General features: G+C 36.7%; 1 protein-coding gene across 1 annotated transcript in view; it reads right to left on the bottom strand.

The window, feature by feature from the left end:
• Positions 1–652: 652 nt before the first annotated feature.
• The window catches only part of LOC107798208 (4-alpha-glucanotransferase DPE2), a 34,668-nt gene continuing 16,003 nt past the window's right edge, over positions 653–19,317 (bottom strand). The window contains exons 8-23 of the mRNA XM_075242037.1: positions 19,155–19,233; positions 18,998–19,036; positions 18,428–18,547; positions 18,073–18,174; positions 17,904–17,987; positions 17,561–17,803; positions 17,333–17,458; positions 17,176–17,250; positions 17,016–17,087; positions 15,249–15,368; positions 15,013–15,110; positions 14,642–14,801; positions 14,439–14,537; positions 8,733–8,930; positions 7,286–7,379; positions 653–1,074 (exon numbers count right to left, since the gene is read on the bottom strand). Of these exons, the coding sequence (XP_075098138.1) occupies positions 857–1,074; positions 7,286–7,379; positions 8,733–8,930; positions 14,439–14,537; positions 14,642–14,801; positions 15,013–15,110; positions 15,249–15,368; positions 17,016–17,087; positions 17,176–17,250; positions 17,333–17,458; positions 17,561–17,803; positions 17,904–17,987; positions 18,073–18,174; positions 18,428–18,547; positions 18,998–19,036; positions 19,155–19,233 (1,927 nt within the window). The 3' untranslated portion in view covers positions 653–856. The remainder of the gene's footprint in view (positions 1,075–7,285; positions 7,380–8,732; positions 8,931–14,438; positions 14,538–14,641; positions 14,802–15,012; positions 15,111–15,248; positions 15,369–17,015; positions 17,088–17,175; positions 17,251–17,332; positions 17,459–17,560; positions 17,804–17,903; positions 17,988–18,072; positions 18,175–18,427; positions 18,548–18,997; positions 19,037–19,154; positions 19,234–19,317) is intronic.

Raw genomic sequence — 19,317 nt, forward strand, 5'->3', positions numbered from 1 at the left:
TGTTTCAAATTATTTGGCAAAATTTGAATATGCACCAGGTTAAATAAAATGAAGGCTTTTGAAACTTATATACTATAAAATTTGTTCGGTTATAGGCTTTTGAAACTTATATGCTATAAAATTTGTTCAGTTATAGACTTTTGAAACTTATAGTCTTAACATTTGTATGACTATAAAAATTTCTTATTAAGGGTAAAATGAAAAGCTTAACTTTAAGAACTTTCAAAATTAGAAAGATCGCATTCTTTTTAAAAACAGACCAAAAGAAAATGCTTTCACAAAAACTGAAGTGGAGCGAGTAGTTGTTATAGCCCATTATGATCTTCAGCTTTCATTATGTTCTTTTTTTAGTTAAATGCATTGAACCAATAAATTATACATCTATTCAGACTATTCCTCTTCACATGCTTTTAGGTCTATCTTATCCGCTTCTAACACCTCCAATCATCACAATATCACACCAAACAGCCTGTATCTTGAGATCTATATAATGACCTTACCTCATTTATCACCAACAATTACCCGCTCCCAAAAAGGGGCAACTCTGCAAGGACTTTTCTTGGAAGAAGCTAGAATTTATAACCAGAATAGCAACAGCAGTAAGTCCTGTTAAGCAGGCCAGAGCTGTGCCAAATTTAGACACTGAAAAGAATTGAAAGAGTACCATACAATGATATTCTTTTATTGCTATAATGAGATACAGCTTCAAATACTGTTCATTATGAAGCATGACAAGCTATTGAACGGTGTGGTGGACATGGTAGTTGTAGGGATGGGGATTAGGAGCAGGGTTACGGAGGATTTATTGCTTCAACTTTGACATGAACGAACACCTACAAGTCGAAGGATATTATATTCAAACAAGTGCCACAGCTTCCCTGTTGGGAATTATATTTGTCTGTGCCAGTGGAGGGAGTTCACTCCCTAATTGCAGCTTTGCTGATCCTACACCATTTGCCTGACCTGATTCCAGATCCTTCTGAGGGTAACATCTTCCACTCCCGCGGACTAGATCCTTTATTTTTTTCATGAGGTCTTTATCGTCAAGCAAGGATTCCATCGTCACATGTACACCTGAGAGCAAAGAAGAGTAAGAACAAGATGGAAAAAAAAAATCTCCTATCATCAGTATGTAGCAAAATTGCCCTATCAGTTGACGGTAGAGTAAGCCATTGGAACAAAAATGTAAACAAATTGCTAGTGAAGCTTTGTTGCACTTCTATCCACATTGATGTCTTTGATAAGTTCACCGCAATATGCTCCACAAACAATTAAATTCAAATTTGAAACTAGATTTACAGTATTAGTTTAAATTAATATGTGCAGCCCTGCATGCACTATTTAACAGACAAATTCACGTTGTCATCCTTTTTATCTCATTATATTTGCAGTAGCTTGTTTCATGTAACACCAGCAGCCACAAGCAAGAGCAACGTATTCTATATGAATCAAGCATTCCTACCTGAAGGACACTGCAAAAGAAGACATTCATCATAGAGAACATTGCAGATCTTTCCAAATTTGCTATCAGCAAAAGCAGCCAAAACTCTTAAAACTTCTATCCTATTGTATTGAAGAGTCGCCTTGAAAGCCAAGGAGAATATACTAGTTACAAAAAGTATGTTCTGTACCGGTCTATACTGTGGTAAAAGTTTGCCAGTTCTGCATAGATACACTTTTAGCATCTTAAATTGCACTTCTACCAATCACTTTCATTCCCAAAAAAAGAATATTAAAGTAGACTATTCCAGGCACTGATGGTGTTTCACGCAGTACTAGTAAGAACTCGAATAGGTTCTTGTTCCAGTTGCTTATATATCAATTTGTCCTAAATTTTGACAACCAAGTCGGTTTATCAAATAATAAAGGCTGGCAGACCATCCAGTTCTTTTTGTATCGAGTAGGAGAAATCCAACTTAAGCAATCACAGTACAACTTTGTGCACGAATAGATAAAAATGAAACCAAATAATACCGCTTTCATAATATGGGAAAAAGACTTTATAGACTGCTTTAAATTCTCTCAAATTCTCAACAAAATCCCCTAACTCATTTCAAAACTCATCTGGCATTATAATTTTCCATTTGGTAACACCTAAGCTCTTCAACGAGTATAATCAAGGAGGAGTTTTCATAGTACCAAAGAAAGACCAGAGCTTTATTGAATCTAAAATAAAATTATTGGGGCTTTCTAAAAGTTTTAAATCATACCATGAAGAGAACTTAAATGCAACCAGATGATAAATTAAAGTTTCAAAGCTATAGCACAGATCAAGAGTTTGGATAAAAATGTGGTATTTTCTTGATCTATAGTTATTTAATCTTAATAGAGATCTCTCCAACATTGAGATGTAGCATATTATTTTTTTTTTGTTAAAAAATAGAAGAAAAACAAAATACATATCATAATGATGTGAAACGTAGTTTGAGATGCATTTTAATTCAAATTTGCAAGTATTCAATTAAACCTATATTTCTTTCATTTTACTTTCTTATGTTGGTGGCTTTCCGGCGAGCTTGGCGCACCTCGACTATTCTACAGGGTACCTACTACCTCCCACTAGCATCGGTACCGGGTAATTCTGTCAAACAAAGCTTAAGCAGATGGGAAAGAATCATCTAGTGTTTTTTGGCCTTGCTAGGCTTTGAACCTGAGACCTCCTGATTTTCCTCACTTCATTAACCACTAGGCCACACCTTTAGGTGTTATGTAGTTACACCTCTTTTTTAGTAAGGAAAAAACCCCTTTTTTTGGGTTAATTAGAGCAGTGTGATGCAAGATATCAATACATTACTTCGTATGAACATTCACAACTTTATTTAACCAAAAAAAACAGTTTTACTAAATAGTTACAATTTGAATTTAAACACATCATTTAAAAGATTATAATGTTTTCTTTAGTTTATTTTACTTAGTAAATTGACGAATATACAAACATATTCTGTTATCATTCTCAAAAACAAATATACAAAACACCACATATGAAAAATTATTAGTTTTTGCTAAAATAACCATGAATATACCACAAATTTACAAATCGCAATTCTAATACAAATAACTGATTCTCAACAAAGTGGTCAGATTTGTTCCGCTGATATATTCTGCAACTTATTTTAGGTTCAAGAAGAGCACCTAACACTAGCATATGGTAGTATTAACCTATGCTTTTCTTGACCGTCAGAAAAGTGAATGCCATGTGAGTCAAGATTCAAGGATAAGTTCAAGGGCTCCATTAAGATTCTGATAGAATTTAGGCTTGCAGAAATTCTTTCTTTCCCTAAAAAGTCCTCTAAAAGATCAACTAATAATGTTGAGGTAGGGGTTCCTGGGATTCTATGGCCAAGTAGGTGACCGGTAGGTAAACGTGACACACCCATAATGCGTGACACCTGACTCTCAAGATGAAATTTTACCCTCTTAGATCATATAAGTTTAATGAGACACAACAAATTGCATGGAAGAAGAACCACTGACTTTTGATACTTGTGATCTGAAATCTATTTAAATTTAAAAAAATGATAATAAGAAAATTGGATAAAATTAGGGGTGGCAAATGGGCTGTTTGGGCTGTATTTGGGCTGGGCTGGGCTGACTCATTACCCAAAGTACACTTGGGTCAAGATGGGCTAAACAATGGGTTGTAACCCAACCCGCCCAAATTGACCCAAATCTTTGCAATATTCTCAACTTTTAAACAATCATATATAAAAATTATCTTATGTTTTGAAAAAAATATCAATTCACGCCAAATGATTTCTTTCCTCAGTTTGGATTTAGAATTTTATTTGATAGTTCTTCATCTTATAATAATAACAAAGATCAGAATAATAAAAAGTAGCAAAATTAGAACTTTTCACCCACCCCAACCCCAACACTACCCCGAACCCCATCCCCACCCTAAATAAAAATATTATTTAAATAAAATAAGTACTTTCTTTTTGTAGAAAAAGTATTTTCTTTTGTTTCAACAAAAAAGTACTTTCTTTTTATGATATAGAAAAAGTATTTTCTTTTTTCACAAAATAAGTACTTTTTTCCCTGTTGTAGAATTATTTTTTTTTTTTAATGTTGTAGATAGAGTATTTTCTTTTTCATTTTAACAAAATGTAAATTTTCTTCTTATGATGTAGAAAAAATATTTTCTTTCATTTTAATAAAATAAATACTTTCTTCTTATGATGTAAAAACATTATTTTCTTTTTCATAAAATGAGTACTTTCTTTTCATGTTGTAGAAAAAATATTTTCTTTTGTTTCAACAAAAAGTTTTGGAAAATGTTTTCCCTTCTCTTGATACAGAAAATATTTTCCACCAATTGGAGAAAAACAAATTCATAAAGAAAATATTTTTCAAACATTTAAACCAACCAAACATGGGAAAATTAGAAAATATTCTCCAGAACATGGTCAAGGTAGAACTTTAAGATTGAGCATTTCCATGGGTCAAGGTTGGGCATCATCATGGGTCCGTTTGGGCTGATGATTTTTTATGGGTTAACTTGGACTAGCCCAAAACAGCCCACCTTCAAAAATGTTCCAGCTCAAACCCATTAAAACTTGGACGGGTTGGGCGGGTCAAATGGGTTTGGGTTAGTTTTCCCACCCCTAGGTAAAATCAATGTTCAATGGTTCACATAATATCTTAATTGATGCCCATTAATTAGATAAAATCAATGCTCAGTGGTTCGTATTATAACTTAACCGATACCTGAAATGGGGCTTTCCCCGGTTCATAGTTTGCCCCTTCTTTCTCCATGTCCCATAATTAATAGCTACAGCCAATTACTTCTCTTTTGGGAAGATAGCTACAACCAATTAATTAAAGCTAGCGTTAAGGTAATTTTGGGTCACCTATTTCTTCATTGAAGGTAGTATTTCCAGATATTTATACAAGCAACCTCTATTCAAGGGAAATTTTAGTGATAAAGAAAGAAACTATACTTGTTATCTTTCAGATAGTGTATAAAATAAATTGTTATGAGATGAGAAGTCTTCGGTGGAGGGAAGCTTATGATTCAAAGATGTTTTTTTCTTCATGCTGTACACCTCGCTAGGATACCGCTTAAGGGAGTTCTTTACTTGTAGGAAACAAAATGTTCTAAATTGTTATACCGCGGTACAACAACAACAACCCAGTAAAATCTCACTAGTGGGGTCTGGGGAGGGTAGTGTGTACGCAGACCTTACCCCTAGAGAGGCTGTTTCTGAAAGACCCTCGGCTCAAGAATACAAAAAGACAAAAAGAGACAATATCAGTACCACCCTATAAATCAAAAGGCTTCAATAGATAATTAACATGTGTCTTACCTATTCAAGGAGGGGCTTTGGGTAAACCTACAAGAAGGTAATTCTATGAGCTCTTAAAGAAACTTTTTATGAAGTTTACCTAGTCAATAAAAGAAAGTCAAACTATTGCTGATCATGCAGGAAAAACTTTTAATAGTGCTAATCACACAAACTATAGACTTTTTAAAGAGAAATACTAAAAAATTAGTAGAACTTCTAAAGAGAAGTATTACAGCATGAAAAAAGAAGAAAATAAGGTTTTCCAATCAAATATTCATTTCACTATCCCATATAGAAATTTTCACCACGGTTAACTTCGAGTATTGATTTAATAAACCTTCACGGTAACATTCTCAAGTATCAAGCTAATAGAACTAAAATTAACAGGAAAATGACTAAAGATGAGGAAAGAAGAAAAGGCAGCAGAAGCAGTAGTAGTCGAGTATAAGTAGTAGTAATACTAATTTACCTTTTTCAAAAAAGAAGATAAAAAAGTAGTAATACTAATTATTCATACACTCATGAAAATGTTTTCAAAAGTAGATAGAAATAACCTATGTTGCTCGGACTCTCCAAAAGTGCTGCCGCAACCCTGTCGGATCCTCCAAAAATGTACTAAATTTGAAGGATCCGACACGCACCCAGCAATATTTTTGAAGAGTCCGAGTAACATATCAAATAACTACAATGCAGTTATACTTGAATATTAACTTAAACTGAGTCAATTTTTAATATAAACATAAAAGTGTAGTCAGAATATGATAATGTAGCCCGGGAAACAGATCACCAACAGAAGATGTATATGGTATCACATGAATAATGGACTTCTAAAGAGAAGTACTAATAAAGTTAAATGTAATGCAGCTGGGTTAATCATGTTGTTAATATAAGATAACTGTTTTATGGTAATGTATTTAATAGCTACATGCATTAAAACATTACATTTTCTTTATAAAGGATTAAAAAAATATTTAAAAAAAGAAGAGGACTCAAAATTGGAAGAATTAAGAGTTTCATCAGGATCCTATAGTCCTACTTATGATACTGTATAACAACAACAACAACAACAACACCTACGCCTCAGTCCGAAACAAAGTTGGGATTGGCGATATGAATCCTCACTTCTTTCTTTTAGCTCAACTCATATAATCATCATGCCAAAATAAAATAAGAGTGGTAGTACTAATGATACTGTATGATCCTACGAAATTTTATTAGTTCCTCTGAAATTTTATTATGACCCTATTTTGAGCATACCTCTTTCAATCCTACTAGCAATCCAGATCTTTCATGAACTAGGATAATAAGATTGTAGAGTCCTACGATCCAGATTGTGATTTTGACAAAATAGACCTTTACTAGTAATTACTTGGTGAACATAAGTTCACAGACATTCTTTTAATTGTTCGACTGAAAATAAAAATGTGATTATACATGCATATAGCAAGAAATGACTTTGGGTAGATGGTCAAGACAAAATCTTGAAAAAGAAAAAGTGAGGATACACAACACGTGCCCTATATAGGATGATAAGTTGGAATCACCATAAGAAACTTGGAGTCTAGTTATTGAGGACTTCTCTTCTGCAGAACAGTATTTGCAAGGACTTAGTCCAGGTGCAAACAATACATGTCCTAACTGTGCTTACATGTATAAGGCAAATTAAATTTGGACGAGTCAGCTACTATTACTATAAAGGTGGATTTAATAATACGGCCAAGTTTCTCTTCTCATTTAAACACTTCAAAGTACAAAAACGAGTTAAAATTGATTTGACTGTATGGACAAGGGATCAAGCATTGTGAAGTATGTTGTAGAACTGTTATCAGGAACATGTAACACAACCCAGCATTTTTCTGTACATTTTAATTTAAAGACCTGATTAACTTTAGTTTTGATCAAATCACAGATATACAAGAAAGGTAAGTTTCCTCTTATGTTTCTGTTTTGGGAGTTGGGTGGGTGGACAGAGAGACAACAAAGAGGACGAATGCACATACGGTATCGCCAGTAATGTTTTGGGTTTGTTGGATCATTGATTGTCTCTTCCACTGCAGACCGCGTTGTGTAATCTTCTTTGAGTGCTAGCAAATCCTGTTCATTATGTTGCAATTTTGTCAGTGCCGTGGAAGAAAATACTGAACGTTGAGATGAGCATTGAAACATTAATCCTGCTGGGCAGCTCATTAACATCATAAAAGAAATTGCAAATAGTGGAAAGCACAATGTCAAGATCACATGCTTCACAAGAAATGATACCATGAAAAACAACCACCTAATTTTTCTCATGACTGCTTGAGAGTAGAACAGAAAAGATGCTCATTAAGTGGCATATTTAGTCACAAAGTGGTTTAGTAGCCCTGACTAAACATAAGTACTACTAAATATCCATGCATTTCAATGCGCACTTGAATAAGTACATAGTTCTAACTTTTTGAACGCCGGTAGACGAAACACAACCATTCAACCATTTCCACAGAGCTACAGAATCTATGCTTTCCTAACTGTTTAAAAACATCCATTCCGAGAAATAAAATCACCATCTCTTTTGTAGAGCTAAAAAGTCGTAAGATGTCAATATGGTGAACAATCAAACGAATTTGTTTAGAAAGTTTTTTTCTTTTGGGGGTGGTGGGTGGGGATAACTAATTTATTACGTAGGATCTTTGCATCACCATCCTTTCCAAATTGAATTTGATTGTTCGAAATTAGCTAAAAGCTTCCAAGAAAAGGAATTTTGACTTTTTCTTGCTCTTGCTCTTGCTCTTGCTCTTGGAACTAAGTTGCTCCGACACGGCAGTTTAGGTGCCGCACCCATGTCAACACGACACTAGTGTGGGTGTGGGTATGGGATCCGTACAGGATTTGGTCAGACAATTTTGGGTACTTTCACCACAACAGACGGAAAAATTCGAGACGAGATACAATTTGATTCCCGAAATCAGAACCACAACTATGGTAAATTTGAAGAAAATAGCATACCATATCTAGGAAATCAATCATTTACTTATCTACAACTTGAGAATAAAAAAGAAATTCACACTTTACAAAATATACGCAAGTATTCCACAAAATTTCTCATAATCTAGAGATATTTTTATATTTTTATTTTTTTGAATTATTTTTAGCCGGATCCCTGCACCCGTATCCGTATTATGATCCATACCCCCGGATTTCAGAATTTACATCTAGTAGGATCCGCACCCGTGTCCGAGCAACTTAGTCTTGGGACAAAAGGGCATTATCCTTTAGAAGCCTAGCAAGCTAATGCCTTTAGAAGGAATTAAGGGATTATTGAAAGGACATAGAACCCACTAATCATCATGCTGCATCAGTGTTATGAAGCTTCGAGGCACATGTGAGCGAGCCAATTTAGCACTAACTACTAATCAAGCATCAAGTACATGCTACAAAAAGAGTGGCAGGATCTATATATCAATGAAGTACCTGGAGCGGAAAGATTGACCACATCGATGGAGCTTCAACATGCTGCCGTAAGACAAAGTGCACAATTTCAGGAGTGCATTGATCAGGTGGCAACTCATCAGATCCCACGACTGCTTGAAAAAAGCGGTGCCTTCTCTCTTCATCTTCCTCCCACCAAGCGCGTAGAGTGGAACAGTCATGGCATGATGGAGCACAAACCTGAGTTTAAAAGTAGCAAACTTTATTTGGCTAGCCTTTAGGCAACAAGGACTAGTATGCATTAAATTACTTAGATGACAAAAGCACTCCTAAAAGTCTTACAAGGCTTCCATAGAAGAAAAAGGAAGCAAATTCAAAGGTGTCTTGACAATTTTCATCCAATATATCCCGAAGAGTAAGCATTAAAAGCAGAACAATATTTAGTTCTTTCAAATTTTTTTCATGTTAAGCAAGATTAGTGTTTGCATCTAGTTTCCATTGACTTTGAGCAGACTTCCAGTCCATCAGTATGTTTTCATTTAAAAGGTAGAATGACAGAGAATAGGAGTAACAATTAAGAGTTTTGTCAAGCCCCCAGGTGCTGTTTTCTTACAGCCAGAGGGAGCACTTGGACAAATTTTATAGCAACACAATGTATAATCACATGAAGAAAATGCTCAGATTCAATTTGAGTACCTAAGGTAACATCATAAAATTGTTCAGCCTTTTTATATTTCTGTCATGGTTTGATTATATTTGCTTAATAAGTTAAGCATGTTTTACATTTTTACAGAAAAAGGCTTGTACAGTAGATTATCATAGAAACTGCTCCACATAAGACTAACGTCCGTTGGTACTTCGTCGTTCAAGTAATTTGATTTGGTTTATCAAAATATATGCACTAGTTAAAAAAATGAAAAATGCTCTCAGGCACAGTTTATGAGGTGAGGTCTTAAATCTTTTTCTGAGAGCAATTCAGGTCACCGGAGGTTACTGGAGGAACTGCGTTTTCTTCAATGTCGTCAGATCGATTAAAAACATGGTTCGTGAACATGCAAACAAGATCAAAAGGGTCTTTTCACGGTGGCGGACAAATCTTTTGATATCACAGAGAACTTTTCTGGTTCAGTTCTGTGGTATGACCAGGTGGAGAGAGCTGAATTTAATGTGTAGGATAACAGTTAGTAAGAAAGTTCTGCTATGCATTTGTGATTTATGACATGGAGACAGGGGCATAAGGATACAAGTATAAAAGTTGGAAGTTAATGACCATTTACACAACTATTATTGCTCTCAAAAGTACAACAAATATGGCAGATTCATTAGTATCATGGCAGTACTTGGCGAGAGGAGATCAGTCACTAAAGTTCCTGAACTGTCACCAAACAAGGGATGGGGAGTCATAGATGGAAAAATCGAAAATTTTGTTCTTGAAGGTGGGATTAACCATGTAGTGAGTCAACCCAAGAAGATGAATAATTCTTATGCTGATACGATTGCCCAAAGCAAATGGGAAACTAGGGAAGGAACATCAGCTTCGAGCAGAAGAATGAGTGCATCAACATCTCCGGTTCTGAAGCCATATCTGATAATGATATACTTGGCAGGTGCCTGGTTGGGAGTTTCTCTGGAAAGACTGAAGTCCCACTCGCTCGGATCTACGCAGATGGGCAGCGGAGAAATGGAAATCTGATTTCGGAGTCTAGATCTATGATTTAAATGAGCTGGAATTTCTTTTTGAATTCCCCAACAGGAAGATAGCAGAACAAGTTATGCTCGGCGACTGGAGGTAGAAGCAAGAGCCTCTCAAACTGAAATGCTGGCGCCAGCGCGTTCAGTCATTGATTGGTTGTGTATCAGGGTCATTGGCCTGACTCTTCATCTCTGGTCTACAGAGATAATAATGGAAATAGGTTAAAGTTAGAAACAAAGGAGGAGACTATCTTGAAAAATCTCCTAAAGTGGGCAAGAATCAAAGTTAGAGGTCCTGCAGATAAGATTAACAAACTTTGTAGAAATATCTCCTGAGAGTATCTTTTTTATGACGAAGTGACAGTCAATCTCAATGTGTTTAATTCTCGCAATATGACAGGCAGCTTGATTATCACACACAAATACCATTTGACCTGATTTCACCAAATTTTAACTCTTTAAGCAACTGTTTGATCCAAACTAGTTCACATGTTGCCATAGTCATAGCTCGATATTCTGCTTCTGCGCTAGACCGAGCAACCACATTCTGTTTCTTGCTCTTCCAAGATACCAAATTACCTCCTACCAAAACACAATATCCAGAAGTAGAACATCTATCAGAAGGTGATCCTGCCCAAACAGCATCCGAGTACCCAACGATCTGTCATACTTGGAAAGCATGTCTGAATTTTCCGTAATTGTGAACGAGTTGAACATGATATCTTTGAGTTTATTTACTTTTACTATCTCCATTATATTCTGAGTTGATATGGATTATTGGTGTTTGACATTGACCTTCTTCCAAGCTCGTCACTACTTTCAGCCTGAGGTTAGATTTGTTACTTATTGAATACATGGGGCCGGTTGTACTCATACTACACTTCTGCACCTTGCGTGCAGATCTTGGAGATGATGCTGCCGGGAGCTGGCATTGAAGATGTAGCTGCTTTTCCGGACATAGCTACCACTTGTCCTTGGTAGTTTTAGATTTGTATTCCGTTTATGCATATTCCAAGTTTCCAACCAGATGTTATTTATTTTCATACCAACTTTGTAAATCTAAGTCTTAGTGACTCATGACTTGTACTACCAATCATTGGGTTATTGTATAGAAATTCAGTTATTTCACTTATTGATCTCTTGTTATTTTCATGAAAATTTTGTAACTGTCGTTGTCATACCTAGTGGGTTGGGTTAGGTGCCATCACAACTAGGTAGATTTTGGATCGTGACAATGGATATCTTTTTGCATCAAAACAATAAAAATTTCCATGAATGGTTCCCCTGAAGGTTTTTTCTCATCGAAAGAGGTCTGGGACAAGGTGATGCCCTGTCACCTTTTCTCTTTCTCATTGTAATAGAAGGATTGAATCAGATGCTTAAGGTGGCACAAGGTAATGGCTGGCTGAAGGGTTTCTAAACTTCTAACAGGGAAGGGAGTAGCATAGAAATCACTTATCTCCTTTACGCAGATAACTCACTGGTTTTTTATGATGTTGATGCAGACCAACTAAAACATCTAAGGCTCATTTTGGTTAACCTTGTAAGGTAAGATAAAGAATTGATGCATTAAGGAGGAATTCCATTAAATAGAGATAAGAATGCCAACCATCTGGTTAATTGGAACACTCTCATCACTAGTAAAGGACAAGGGGGCTGGGCATCAGGAACCTCAAGGCACACAAACAAAGCCTTCTCTTGAAGTGGCTATAGAGGTATAATCTGGAGACTAATGCCTTATGGAGAAGAGTTATCATAGTCAGGATGGACAGTAGTGCACTAGGTCTGTCAATAGTCATTATGGGGTGAGTCACGAGTGTTTGGAAATCCATTAGAATGCACTCGAACTCTCTGGCTACAAATTGCAGGATACAACAACAACAAACCCAGTGGGGTTTGGGAAGGGTAGAGTGTACGCAGGCGTTACCCCTATCCGGAGAAGGTAGAGATGATGTTTCTGATAGACCCTCGGCTCAGGAAAGATGAAACGAAGCAGTAGCAACAAGCAATAACAACAACAAGATACTGAGAAAACCAAAGCGAAAGATAGTGAGAGAACAGCACATAACAAGAGCAATCTAAGAGCCAGAAAAATAGATGGAAAGAAGCAGTAGCAACAAACAGTACCAATAGCAAGATACCAAGAAACCGAAGCGAAAGATAATGAAAAAACAGCAGGTAAATAGCAATCTAAGAACAAGAAAAACTAACAAACTAACACTAATACCACCGGTACAGCAACGAAAAATGTTCGATTACCTACTAGCCTTCTACCCTCCTATCAAGGGTCATGTCCTCGGTAAGTTGAAGTCGTGTCATGTCCCGCCTGATCACCTCCTCAATATTTCGTTGGCCTCCATCTACCTTTTCTCATACCCACCAAAACCAACCGCCCACACCCTCTTACTGGAGCATCTATGCCTCTCCTCTTCACATGCCCGAATCACCTCAACCTCGCTTCCCGCATCTTGTCCTCCACGGATTCACTCCCACTTTTACCCGAATATCATCATTCCTAATGTTATCCAACCTCATATGCTCGCATATCCATCTCAACATACGTTCTTGACTGGCTAACACTCTGCCCCGTACAACATAGTCGTTCTAACCACCACTCTATAGAACTTACCTTTAAGCCTCGGTGGCACATTCTTATCACACAAGACGCCGGATGCTAGCCTCCAATTCATCCACCTCGTTCCGATACGATGTGTGACATCCTCATCAATCTCCTCATTCCCTTGGATAACATACCCAAGATACTTGAAACTTCCTCATTTGGGGATGACTTGTGAATCAAGCCTCACGTCCATGTTTGCTTCCTCGGTCACGGCGCTGAACTTGCACTCCAAGTATTCGGTCTTAGTCTTGCTCAAATTGAAACCTTTAGACTCTAGGGTCTGTCTCCAAACCTCCAGCCTCTCGTTGACACCACCTCGCGTCTCGTCAATCAGTACAATGTCGTATGCGAATAACATACACCATGGCACCTCCCCTTGAATATGGCGCATCAATGCATCCATCGCTAGGGAAAATAAGAAAACTGAAAAGGGTGGATAAGGTTGGGAAATGGAAGGAAAACTCTATTCTAGAGTGATAATTGGCTGGGACATGGTCCACTTAAAGAATTGTATTCCCTGAATTTACAGCATTGCAACAGAACCTACAGCCAATCTAGAAGGAGTTAAGGGTCAGCAAGAGTTGAACGTCACTTTTAGAAAATAGTTAACCGATTGGGAACTTGAGAGAGTTGGGGAATTCTTTAACACTGGGGAGACTTTTCAAGGATTCACAGACGATACTTTACATTGGAATAATTGTAGGAATGGGATTTTCACTGTCAGATCTGCTTATCTTTTATCCTTAATGACCGGTCAACTTGTAGATCAGTGGCCATGGAAGTATATTTGGAGAGTCAAAGCTCCCATCATGGTGGTCTGTTTTTCTTGGCTAGTGGCAAGAGACTCTTGTCTTACTCAAGAAAATCTTAAAAGAAGAGGCCTTCAGCTATGTTCTAGATGTCTAATGTGTAAGGCAAACAGGGAGAGTAATAGCCATCTATTCATGCATTGCCCTATTTCTGTTCAACTGTCAACTCTTTCCCAATATTTTGGGTTTTAGAAGGACTATGCCAGAAACCACTAGTGAATTTTTTAAGTGTTGGAATTATAATTGAGGGTCTGTGAGACAGAAGAAATGGAGGAGACTAGTTCCAGCTCGCATATGGTGGACAATTTGGATGGAGAGAAACTTAAGAGTTTTTGAAGACAAATACAATTTCAGGAAGTCAAGATGAATTGTATTCTTTTGTTTCATTTTTGGTGTAAAGAAAGTTATGTAAATGAGACAGAATCCTTAGTTGACATGTTAGGTTTTTTGTGATCCAAGGTGATCTAGCTTTGATTTTTGCTACCCTGTAATTTTTGCTTTGCACTGCCTTAGTGCATTACTTTCTTTCATATATAGATTTATACATGTTACCATTCTCAAAAAAATAAAACTAACTTCCATTAAAATAAGTTGTGATTTAGTAGCAAAAATCTCAGAGGATTTTACCGTCATGTAGCTGTACTGAGAAGGAATACCAAATTCTAGACCAGGTTCACTTGGCATGCGTTGAATGCGTAAGCCTACTAAGCCCAATTCTTGCATCACCTGCATCAAAGTGGTCATCATTCAAATTGAAAATTTGAATGATGCAAGAAGTGAAGCAACAATGAAGTATGATTCCGGAGGACTGTTGGTACTGAGTAGCATACAGGATGAACACAGGAAGGAATTAGGCCAAGGTCTTCCCCACAAGCGAGCATATTTGATGAGTTCAAAAGAACAGGCAGAGTTTTCAAAGCATTTTGACGCCAAAGACCTTCTTGTCGCTGGAAGTAGTAATCGTAGTACAATCTTTTTAGGACATTTTGACTGCAATAGTAAACAGATCATAAGAAACCGGATGAATTAGCATAATTTCCTAAGAAAATAGAGGCTAAAACCCTATTATTCTTCACATGCAGAGAGGAAGGTATAGACATCTAAATGGATGAAGGATAGGCAGTGAAGTTACATTGAAAAAGTTACTGCAGTTTATCAATCTGAGATCAGATAGTGCAAACTAGATAAACACTTGAGCTACCTGTGCTGATCCAAATCCTTGAAGCTTTTCGTGTCTTCAATATTGAAGCGAGGGTAAAACTTTCTCAGATCTTCTGGATCCTTAATTAGAGCTACATTCTGTGATAAAGTAGGGAGGATGAATATAAAGACAAGCATCAGTTGTAGAATAAGCATCAATGCAGAAAAAGCATAAATTTGTATATACGAGAAGAGACAAAATTAGACTTCTGGACATCAATGCAATGTATACTACACCTGCAGAAGATCAAAGAGTTTTCGTCGTAGCTTCTCTTCACTCTCTACCAACATGGATGTTTCCAAGAATGACTTCAACACAGATGCAATTTTCTTCTCAGTATTGCATTCCACCTTGAACTACATTGAAAGAAGTAGAATATATTCACTTGGAACTACGCGCATAGCAACCTCAATGAAAGAACCCTCCAGCCCCATAGCTGAGATACCACTATGGCATAAAGATATAGGTACATGATGCAACAAAGAGAACTGCAGAAATGAGCCCTTCCAAAAGAAAATAAAAGTTTGTGCTTTCAACGAGGTTGCTAGTTCTATTTACGCTAGAACTAAGATGGTTGTGCATAAACTGAAAGCAATATTGTATCTATAAATCAAGAGATAAAAAAAGGAAGAATGCATCAGCTCTGTCCGGGTGAGGGACAGATATCTCACAAGAAATCCCAAATCAGACTCCTACTTAATAATATCCCATAGGTTCCCATATCCCTGTCCCAAACTGTCACTGCGAAGTCCAGCCTAGTGCAGTGGTCTTAAAACGTAATTAGGACTCAGAATAGACATTTGAAAAAAATTGCGAAGAAAACCCCAAGTAATTTAATACTAGTATTTCACAACAAGAAGAGAAAAAACCCAATTAATTTAGTAAATGAAAAAAACTTAATAAAAAAAATTAGTAAATGAAAAAATGACAAGAAATTAAAATAGCAATTAAAAAATAGTAAGTCTAAGTCTCATGACAATAACTAATAAAGTTACTCCTAAAATTTAAGAATGTCTATTCAGGTATAAGTAGAAAGTACAAAAGCACATACGTTAACTAATACAAGACTAGGAGATAAATGTTCCAGATACTAGATTTTACATTCAATTGTGTCAACTGTAACAGTATTGGAATATAAGTTTTGCTATTCACATTCACATAAGTATTAAAACTGCAAACCCCATATTCTTATACCTCTCTAGTGTCTCTTGATCTCAAACCCATCTCATATTGTATATTAGCTACCAAACAGGTATCTTATTTGGGGGTTTTGGGAACACGGAGCCCAAACAAACTTCGAACAACAAGTGAAACTGCAAAGGTCACCTTCTTTTGCAGTTTTTGCAATTGAAAGGTTGAAATTGCACAAACTCATGATATTCAGAAATCTGATACAGCATTCCGGAATAAATAAATAATTAATTGATTTTACAAACTATCTTTTCATGGAAATCCGCCTAACACCTGAGAAAATAAGCCAACCATACTTCTGCAGTGGCAAAGATGGCGTCATCCAGCAGAGGCCACCCTTGAACTAGCTACAGCACGGAAAGAATGCACAATGATACAAGGGAAACTTGAAGAGCTGTTGCAGCTTATTGAGCTTGGTGAGCATATCTATCTTCTACTAATAGCATATTGATACTACTGTCATACTTGCCTGCACTGTGCAGGGCTTGGGAGAGTGCGGCTCCCTTTCAAAGGACAAGATTAGGATTTTAAATTACACTTACCTACACCTACCCTGCCTCCTCCTTACACCACCAAAGGGAGAGAGAGAGAGAGAGAGAGAGAGAGAGAGAGAGAGAGAGAGAGAGAGAGAGAGAGAGAGAGAGAGAGAGAAACCGCATACAGGATTTTGAAATGTTTCATTTGACCTACCATATATAGGATTTCAAACGTTTCATTTGAACTACTTAGAAGTAGTTTGAACAGACTTCTAACAGAATTAAAATAAAAGCAACAAATAAAGAAATTTCAGCAATATGTCTTCTCAAAATCACCTCATAAAAGCCCTTCTGATATTCATTCAAAAAGGTAGAAGCTATTATTGTCCAAGAAGCTCCAAATTTTTCCTGTAAAATAAGCAGGGAAAGGTCAAAATCAGACATCGCAAAAGATATTACAAGGACAGAAGGCAGGCAGGATTATGAAATTCTGTACCTGTAAAAGCTCTTGTCCAATATAAGGCTGGGTCAGACGGTTGAAGTCCCATAATCCTTCTGACTCGAGCTCTTCCTGCAAGGAAACTAGTTAGTGCATTTAATACGAGAATTCGAAGAATTGTACGTAGTTTCTGCACAAGCAAAGTATTAGATACCTGACTAATAGGAATAGAAGGTCGAAATTTTCCACAGAGGCCAGTCATTGCATGATCTGGAAGCTCCCATATTCTGAAGAATCCCAATATGTGATCAATCCTATAAGCTGTAAAGTACTTTCCCATCTGTAAAGTAACAACATTGATATAGTTTAAAATAAACACCAGAAAATTAAAGTACCAGCGTTGAGAAGGAAAAAACAGAACTTAGTAGTAAGCTTTAGGTACCTGTGTTAGACGAGCACGCCACCACCCATAGTTGTCTTTTGACATTTCTTCCCAATTATAAGTGGGGAATCCCCAATTCTGGCCATTTTTATCAAAATAGTCAGGGGGTGCCCCAGTTGAGGTGTTCATGCGAAACAAATTTGGGTAGACCCAGGTATCCACACTATTCCTATCAACACCAATGGGCAGGTCACCTTTCAGCACTACACCTTTCTTTCGTGCGTATTCCGCAGCTTCTGATAACTGATATGAAAACCCCAAATGTATGATAGCAGCTTTCTTATACAAGAGAGATAATATTCATAGCGGAGTAGCAAAATGCATAAAGCTTGTCTTTACTTACTTGTAGATGCAAATGGAACTGGATGTAGTAATGAAAACTAACAACTTCATAATGCAAGCTTTCTTTTGAGACGAGTTTCTCAAGCTGCAGAGACAGGAAATACATTGTAAGTCCGAAAGTATCAGGGAGATTATGAGGCTACCTGAAGTGAATTGTTTCTATGCTTTACCTTCTCTTTTGAAAATTCAGAAAACCGGCCCCATTGGCTGCGGTCAGATGTTTCAAAGAAGTCCCGCAGAAAACAGAAAGCAGCATAGGGTTTCAACCATTCCTACACTCGATAATAAGCGACCGACGCAAAAACATAATTAAGATCATCATATTCCAGGCAATTTGTAGGGGGCAAAACATATTATTCGTGTTATGCTTACAAGCTAAAAGCTGCATGAAAAGGATCTCAAGATTGTTTTCTTTTTTTCTTCTCATTTCTTTTCCTCCAGCCATTAAGAGTAAAACTGCCAAAACAAATGTCTCCAACCTAAAGTTTTGAATCACAAATGTAATAAAATTAAACCCTTACAAACCTGATTTTCAGAAAAGAACTCCAGGAATGATTTTGAATTTAGTATGCTCTCCTTCTCACGAGTGAAAATTTTCTTGGCAATAGAAAGTTTTGTAGCCATGGCAGCCTCATAATCTACATCCTGCAATAATCATAGGTCAGGCAAAAAGATAAAGAAAACTATCAGATTTATGAATACATATGCCCTTCATGATGGAACTGTTTGAACTTGAAGAGGATGTTCAACAAATTCACACGTAAGAGGCTATAGACAAAGGAATAGCATGCTGTAATCATGGTGATAGATTGTTAGTGGTGAAGTAACACAGTCACAGCATTACTAGTATGGTAGCAGTCGCAGTCTAGGAGGTTTAAGAGAGCAATTATGTGTTACATAAAAAAGAGCCTGTATAGTAGCTGCAATTAAGATGAAAATGCTTTCCTAGTCTAGGAGATTTAAGAGAGCAATTATGTGTTACATCAAAAGGAGCCTGTATAGCATCTGCAATTAAGATGAAAATACTTTCCTGGAATGCCTTTGTCCCTGACAAACTGCGAAAGCAGATTAAGAAACAAGGAATTGTGTGAATACCTTTTTATCCAACTGAACTCTTGCCTCCCTGATCTCTTGCTGCAAATGAGTAGAAATATAGTTACCCATAAAATGGCATTTTAGCTGTTCAGCTCATCCAACAAAAATGCTGTTGTTTTATATACAGACACAAAAATAATAACGACTAAAATGACACCTTGATATCTTCTTGAATATTTTCTGAAATTGCCTCTACCCTTAGGTATAATGGGTGCAGTGCAAAAACTGAGAGCGAGCTGCATAGCCATCAAGCAAGAAAATGGAACAGATAGTATCAAATTATTAGTCCTATACATAATAGAGCTTGAAATAATAACAGA

This window comes from Nicotiana tabacum, chromosome 21 (genome assembly GCF_000715075.1).
Source record: "Nicotiana tabacum cultivar K326 chromosome 21, ASM71507v2, whole genome shotgun sequence".
Lineage (NCBI taxonomy): Eukaryota > Viridiplantae > Streptophyta > Magnoliopsida > Solanales > Solanaceae > Nicotiana > Nicotiana tabacum.